Raw genomic sequence first — 7660 nt, 5'->3', positions numbered from 1 at the left:
TAACGTGACGTATTTTTCTATCATAATATGTGCTGTAGAGTTGGATGGTTGCATTGTATAATACTTAATAGTTAGCTATTACTTAGGTCTGATTTTTACGTCAACTTCCACGTCTCATGCTCCACAAAAGCAAAAGAAGTACGCACAAGACCAAGCATCCCACCATCAACGATCTTAAACGTACTGAATTCTTAAATGCATGTTAGGTTCTACAGTCTTCACTTCATTCGCGCAATCGTTATCAGCTTTTCGGGTGAGTTATCAACAAACAACTGTTCTTTTTGCGACATTTTCGGACTCCTTTTTAGGGCCATGCAATGTTATATAATTATAAGTATGTTTGATAGAATGTAATCTGATGCGAGTCGAAACTGGCAACCAGCTGACTGGATCTCTAACAACTGTCTAACCTTCCCTTTCGTCATATGTGGCATGGGCAATGCATACGTAAAAGATAAGGACAAGAAAATTGTGAATGTGTGTGTGTTTACTTCGGTACTACCCAAGGCCCCAGTCATCCGTCGGCCCCCAAACCCATGGTAAATTTCCCGCAATGTTACATACCTCAGGCCTCAGCCCCCACCCTTGACCCCGCCTTGGCTTACCGTTTACATTCGTGTCGTCTTGTTGTTCACTTCTCTCGCCTTCCTTCCAGGTCGCGCCGTCTGGCCGGTCGCTCCCGCTCTCCTCCCGAGCGGCGGCGGGGACTGCCGCACCGCGGCTGGGTTCCAATGCGACATTTGCGGCGCAGTCTACCGGCGCCGCGACTCCCTCTACGATCACCGCACGCACCACGAGGGACGCACCAAGTGTCACATCTGCTGCGCCACTTTCAGTACCGTGCGCAGCCTTCGTCGCCATCTGCGAGACCTGCACAGATTGAACGCCGACGAAGTGCGAAGTAGAACGCAAATCAACGATGCGTAGAGGCTACTCACTGATCACTTTAATTCGCGCGCACATGATTCTAAACCACCGACGGATCGCGACGTGTAACCTGCGTATCGCTTCTATGTAGGGATCGGGTCGGTTTTATAACACACATGCGCGCGGGAGGGACACCGCTGCATAACCAGCGAGAGGAACGCGACTGGCCCGCCGCTCCAGACAGCGGGCGGGCCGCGCAGACCGGCATAGCCTCCGGGCAGGTCAGGGCAGGGGCGGCGCCAGGCACGGTGGTGCGGGGGGGGCGGTAACCGCAGAGGCGCTCAAAGGAAATATACATGGAAAGGTTACGAACATAGAACCTTTTTTGAATATCGATACAGTGACGACAGATGTCTAATCATGAGACGTTTTATTGACAGGATAACACGGAACGGTTCTAGACGATTGAAAAAGTGATGATGTAGCGCACTTCAACAGAACGCATATGATCGTCTGGTCATAGCTTAAGCTCACCGGCGTTGAATCTAGGTCCAATCGTGCAATAAAGTGACGTCTGTACCCAAGTAGGTATGCTCTAATTGCTCAATTTAACAGGCCTCTCCTTTGAGTCCTAACTTCGTCTGAAACTCTGTTCAGACTGCTTTGTAACAGGGCGGTAGACTCAGTAATTAGGGACGATCGGTTGGCCAAAACACCACCTGCAAGGCTTCGGTGGGAGTCGCAACGGGAACTGTGTGAACAATTAGTTTCGCATGCATAGGTAGGGTAGACCGGGGCAAGTCGCCCCGCCGAGGTAAAACGCCTCACCGATGTTTCTCGGAACTGGCAGAGTTCTGGGGAAACATCCTCTCTTCTATAAAACGTGCACTATATGAACATTATATGAGCAGACTGGAAAGAAATTGTGATGACTCTTTCGGGAGATATAGCCAAAAATGTGTTTTTTGAGTGATTTTTATGTTTTGTTGTCAGATTATGCATCATGGCGTTCTTTTATGGTCCACATCAGGTTAACGACTTTTATGTATTTTGAACAACTATTGTCTAACGCTTATCATGCCGGGTTGGTTCGTGTTAAATTATGTCTTGCTAGAGTGCAAAGCGTTGTTCTCTGACCGAACTACGTGATGGGGTAAAACGCCCCAGTAGGTCGCGGGGCAAAAAGCCCCATGGGGCGTTTTACCTCATGTGTTGTTCGGACTACCCACTTTCTAATGTTTGGTAGCTGGCGAACAGTAAGTTTCTATGCCTTTATGTGCATTTTTCTCAGCAACTGGATGGCAAAGGAAGTATTCTGTAAACATTTGCATTGCAATAATTTATTATTTGGTCTTATGAGGCAGGTGAAAAACCTGCTCATACAATAGTGTCACAGCTGAACACCTGACAGGATGGAATGTGCTAACTTCAGAGCCGTGCCTCCAGAGGTCTAACGGACCTCTCACATAAGATTAAGCCAACTACCATGTTAAATCTGTAATCTAAAGTATGGGGCTACTTGCCCCAGGCCGTGGGGCGTTTTGCCCTGGGGTTGGGGCAAAATGCCCCATTTGCAGTTGCTTCACAAATCACTTTCTAGCTTGGAGTCCGATCATAAGTGAATAAATTCGAGGGGTGCAATTTAAAGTAAAATGTCCAAAGAACGCATTGAGCACAAATTTGGCCTTCCAGGTGATGTGGGACAAAATCTATGTAGCAAAATAATTTATCTGGGGCGTCTTGCCCCAGGCTACCCTACATGAGGGGGCCTCGGGGAATGTGAATGACATGTTACCGAAGGACGGGAGGGGGAGGAGTGGGTGGTTGGTGGAGGTATTTTCGATTCAGACAGGACGATAATAAGTGTGTGTCCGTTTTCAGGGTCATGTCTGTGATATATTCATGATAGTGTGGTCTTCTGATATGCAGAACAGCGAATAATCAGATCCTACAAACCGCAGGCAAACTGACTCTGACTCTCAAACTGACTCAAACAAACTCTGTGCGTAGAAAGTTCCACACAAAATTATGTTTATTGTTTCGGAGTGGGAGGAACATCTCCGGAACAAACACTCACAAATCGAATCAACATAACTCGACGACAATGAACCCTAGATGACAGCCTACAACATCCATTAGACTCTGACAAAAAGCCTGTCTCAACGTATTACCTACGGAACATAAAAAGAGCATGCCTTGGATGAGGACAATGAACAAGACGAGGAACACTGGGCTTGACAATAAACACACTCGTGATCAGCACGTTCTGCCAATCTCCACGCGCATATTCACAAAAACGTCAGAGGAAAATATTAAATATTTGGCAACGTTAGCCATAATGCGGCATGCCCATGCCATCCCCTGAAGTTGAACGTTGTAGTTTGTATTTACATCAAGTCTCAATATTTACCCCTTTTTCCTCCTAGCTCCACTCCCCATTTTCCCCTCTGTCATTTTTCCCCTATCTTAATTGCACACTACCAATAGCGTAGGATACCTCCATCATTGCTACCATGCCCGTTTGCAAGGAGAAGGTACCTCCAGCATTGCAGTTACACACCCCTCTGATCATCAAAGATCACATGATTACTTACAATCGCTCCCAATAACCAGCACAAAGGTCACATGCCGACACATTATGCCAACAACGAACTGCCAAATGTCAAGAGAACAAAAAGGCATGTGGGAGAGGACATGTACACTGTTCAGTCATACACCAATCTAGTTGGAGCCCTTCGGACCCGACTGCTACGTCTCAACTGTGCTTCACACGATGCAGTTGTAGCAGTTGCTTCCCTTGTTTCCTCACCACCATCCTGAGGAGCGTCACCGCTGCTCCCCGCAGCGGACTCTGTTGTCTGCCTGGGTACAGCCACCTGAACCACCAAAGGAGACTCGTCTACTGCCCGGCCGACTTGTTGCCCAGGCCTGCAGTCCGCCACTGACGCTGCCGTTGTATAGCGACGCCGGACATCCCGAATATGCCACGGGACGTCATTGAATTCCACGACTTGGTCGGATACCAAACGTGTTACGACTCCGCTTAATGACGTTTCTGAGCATCGGGTGCCACGACGTCTGATCCACACCGCATCTCCCACAGCATACGGTGCTGGTGGTGAATTCTGTGCGGCTTCTTCAGATGTAACTGGCCGTATCTGCGCTGACTTCACATAGTCTCTGACTGTGTAGCGATACACAGCTTCAGCTGGACTCCTCGCTTGTCGCTGTTCCTCATCCCGCGGTGACACGTTATATAGGTGTACAGCTTCAGCAATGGAGCATTCCTTGCGTGCAGCGATCACCTTGACCGTCCGGTGGGAACGCTCCACAATTCCGTTTCCACTGGGCTCATAGACCGCCCTGAACCTCAGTTTCACATTCCACCGCGCAGCGAATAACGCGAACTCTCGGCTACGAAAAGCAGTACCATTATCGAGCAGCAGCTCCAGGGGCGCCCCCCTTTCAAAGAACACCTCCTCCAGGTGCTCAATCACAGCGTTCGAGTCCAGCCGGCGCAGCTGCTTCCATATACTGAAGCGTGAAGGACCGCAATCCGTGATTGTCAAGTAGTGCCTTTTCCGATGATGTGTCACATCCAGAGCCAGTCGATCCCACGTGTTCGACACTGCCAGTGAACCGTGCGCCACTTCACAGGAGCCGGGTCGATGGAGTTACAGACGTCGCACTGCCTCACGACGGATTGCACCTGAGTTCGAGTCACGCTCCTTGAAAGTTCTCTACGAGCAAAGTGCAGCGTTTTACGAACCCCTGGGTGGCCGGCCTGCTCGTGCACGCATTCGATGGCTGACTGCACCTGCTCAACTTCTGTTCCGTCCCGAGCAGCAGTACCAGTCAAAACTCCGCACAATCGGGTGCCGTCTGCTGAACCATCACAGCTCACCGCATCATCTACGGCAGTTTCGTCACGTACCCAGTCCTTTGGAACGCGGGTGAGGTCGTCCGCGCGGTTCTCTGCTGACGGAACAAGCCGGACGGACAAAGACAGCTGAAACTCCGAGACAAGTTGTCGTATCAAATCCACCCGCCGGCGGATGAGCATCTCACCATGAGCTTTGGTACGCAGACGAGCTCGTCCGCTGAGTGCGTCGCTGATCCATTTGTGCACAGTCGCAGAATCAGTTTGAAGGGCAATGCTCTTCATTCCCCAGGCAATTGCCAGATTCACACCACGGAGAGCAGCCTCTAGCTCAGCCATGTTGATGTGGGTGGATGTGTCTGTTCTAAGCCAGCAAGCATCTTCTACCACCGCACCTTCTGGTGATTCCACCACGACACCCGTCGCGATGGAACTGGCGTCCACCCAGACCGTTGCCTCGTTTCCGGTCACACGCCACGGTCCTCTGGCCGGATCCTCTCTTGTCACCCGGTCCATCACAGACCTCAGTTGCTCCCTGAGAGTAGAGTCTTCTGTGACATCATCCCAGCCACGTGTGAGGGCATTTACTCGTCGTTTCAGCCATGCCACAGCTGGCCGTAACCATCCGCACACTGGAAGGTGTGCAACCAGCTGACCACACCATGCGAAGACCGACCGCCTAGTCAGCTGATCAGGAGGTGGTTCCACTGGGTTGTCGCGTCGCCATCGCAATTCCCCGTCGGCCGACACGGCCACCCGTAAACCGAGCAGACGAGCCCCATCATCATCACCCACTCGCTCAGGCGCCTTGCACGCTAGCCCGAACCTCTTGAAGTGTTCCACCACCTCCGGTGCGCTGAGGACATCTTCATTCACCAACAGATCGTCTGCGTACGGAAGGACTGCTTCCGCCACCCTGGGGTCCTGATCCAGAACGGCACGGATCACTGCTGTCAGGATTTGAGGCGCGCTGCTGTTTCCGAAGCCCAGCCGTGTAAGGGCATACAGCTTTCCATGGACCATCACAGTCTGGAAAGGCCAAAACTGTTCTTCAACATGGAGCTGAAGATAAGCCTTCTTCAAGTCCACAACAGCCACCTTCCGACCGTGACGTCGCCACTTGCGTAACTGATCGGCACAGACTTGCGCATCTGCTGTGTGTGAGTCCAAGTGTGTGTTCAGCTCCCTATAGTCCAATACAGGACGGATCTTGCCCTTGTTTGGCTGTGGTACTGCCATAAGCGGTATCAAGCCACGCGGCGGCCCGTACTTCTCACTGTCATATGGGATCAGCCACTGGTTGTCAATCCACGTTGTCAATTCTTCATCAAATTGCTGGCGATCTTCTTCAGGCACCTTGTATTGCGCTACACGGTTTTTCAACTGATCTGGTCCAGCTCCATCTGCCCATTTCCAAGCCACTGTCCAGACACGCTCTTGCGGATCGAATTTCGCACTGAAGTCTGGAGCGTCCACTTGGAGTGCAGGTCCGTCTGCAGTCGCAGACTTCGTGCTGAGGTCTGCAGCACTCACTTGGGGTGCTGGTCCCCATGCAGTCCCACAGAACCGGACCTCAGTTGGGCGAATCACCGTAATGCCTCCGAGTGCAGCAATTCCAGCCATGCCGATGATCATGTCTGCTCCCATCGGCCGCTCACTTACTACCAACACTTCAACATCAGCATGCTGTCCAGACGGCGTCTGCACTGCCACAGTCCCCTTTCCGCTGCACGTGAACGGGTCACCACTAATCGTCGTTACTGTGACACGCTCTGGACGCCACTGAGTACACACTGGTGAGTAGACTATATTGTCGGTGCAGCCGGTATCGATAAGAACTCGGCACTGTCGACCATTGACCTGGAGCTCCATCACAGGCAAAACGCCGTCTATTGATACCTTGGAGAGGACGGCGGCGCTGATGCGTCTTCTCCGTTTCCGTTTCCCCGCTGTGGACACGTAAAGGAAATGTGTCCAACTACGCCACATATCCAACAGCGTCGTAGTCGATAGCCTTGTGCACCACGTTCCGCTGGCTGATCGTCCTGCTTTGCCTGCTCCCCGACTGATGGAGGAGCTCTGACTGGCGCGTTGCCCATCACTGACTGGCGCGTTGCCTGTCTCGGCGGTGGTAGCCTGCGTGCCGTCTTGTCTGGTGCTGGACGGGCTCGTGCTGCAACAGCGGCCACCACCACTCGCTCATCGCTGAGCACTGCCCGAGAGCGAGCCAACACATCCGCCAAGCTCAGGTCTTCAGCCTTGGACCCAGCTCGGATCGTTTGCCGGGTGGAGTCAGGTAGGCCATTCATGAATGCACAGGCGAGTGCTCTCTCTGGAATTCCGCCAAACAGCCTCGCCAGCCGACGTAAGTCCGCGAGGTACACGTCTACTGATTCGCCCAGCTTTAACTGACGCTGACTGAACGCTTCGTAGGCCGCGTACTGATCCATGGCGAAAGCAGAGAATAATGCGGAGCGTACATGCTCCAATGACTTCCGTTTTTCCACAGGCAGCTGAGCCCACACGGCAAAGGCGCCGCCGGTGAGACGGAGTGGCAGCACGGACATGATTGGCACAGAATTGAGCTCACACAGCATCTCTGTGCGAGTGAACCACTCCACAACATCCTCCGTTCCATCGTACTCTGCGATTAGTCTTGCATCGAAATTGCGCACAGCATAGAAACTTTCACTATTATTTTCACCTTCAGCTGTAACGCCGTGCCGATCGTCCATTTTGTGCCGAAATAGCTTGTAGTTTGTATTTACATCAAGTCTCAATATTTACCCCTTTTTCCTCCTAGCTCCACTCCCCATTTTCCCCTCTGTCATTTTTCCCCTATCTTAATTGCACACTACCAATAGCGTAGGATACCTCCATCATTGCTACCATGCCCGTTTGCAAGGAGAAGGT

The 7660-nt window shown here is 51.8% G+C and overlaps 1 protein-coding gene across 2 annotated transcripts in view; it reads right to left on the bottom strand.

The window, feature by feature from the left end:
* The window catches only part of LOC122366048 (core histone macro-H2A.1-like), a 31773-nt gene extending 30676 nt beyond the window's left edge, over nt 1-1097 (bottom strand). The window contains exon 1 of one of the 2 annotated variants that reach the window (XR_006253826.1): nt 606-1096. Coding sequence is in view for 1 of the 2 variants with exons in the window: in XM_043337815.1 (XP_043193750.1) it covers nt 606-861 (256 nt within the window). In the remaining variant the exon portion in view is untranslated. Of the gene's footprint in view, nt 1-605 lie in introns of both variants that reach the window. The other variant, XM_043337815.1, reaches the window with a different exon arrangement.
* Between the last annotated feature and the right edge of the window lie 6563 nt (nt 1098-7660).

This window comes from Amphibalanus amphitrite, unplaced genomic scaffold, assembly GCF_019059575.1.
Source record: "Amphibalanus amphitrite isolate SeventyFive unplaced genomic scaffold, NRLGWU_Aamphi_draft 000780F_arrow, whole genome shotgun sequence".
Classification (NCBI taxonomy): Eukaryota; Metazoa; Arthropoda; class Thecostraca; order Balanomorpha; family Balanidae; genus Amphibalanus; species Amphibalanus amphitrite.
Note: the sequence above shows the minus strand (reverse complement) of the source record. Positions and strands in the feature narration are given on the sequence as shown.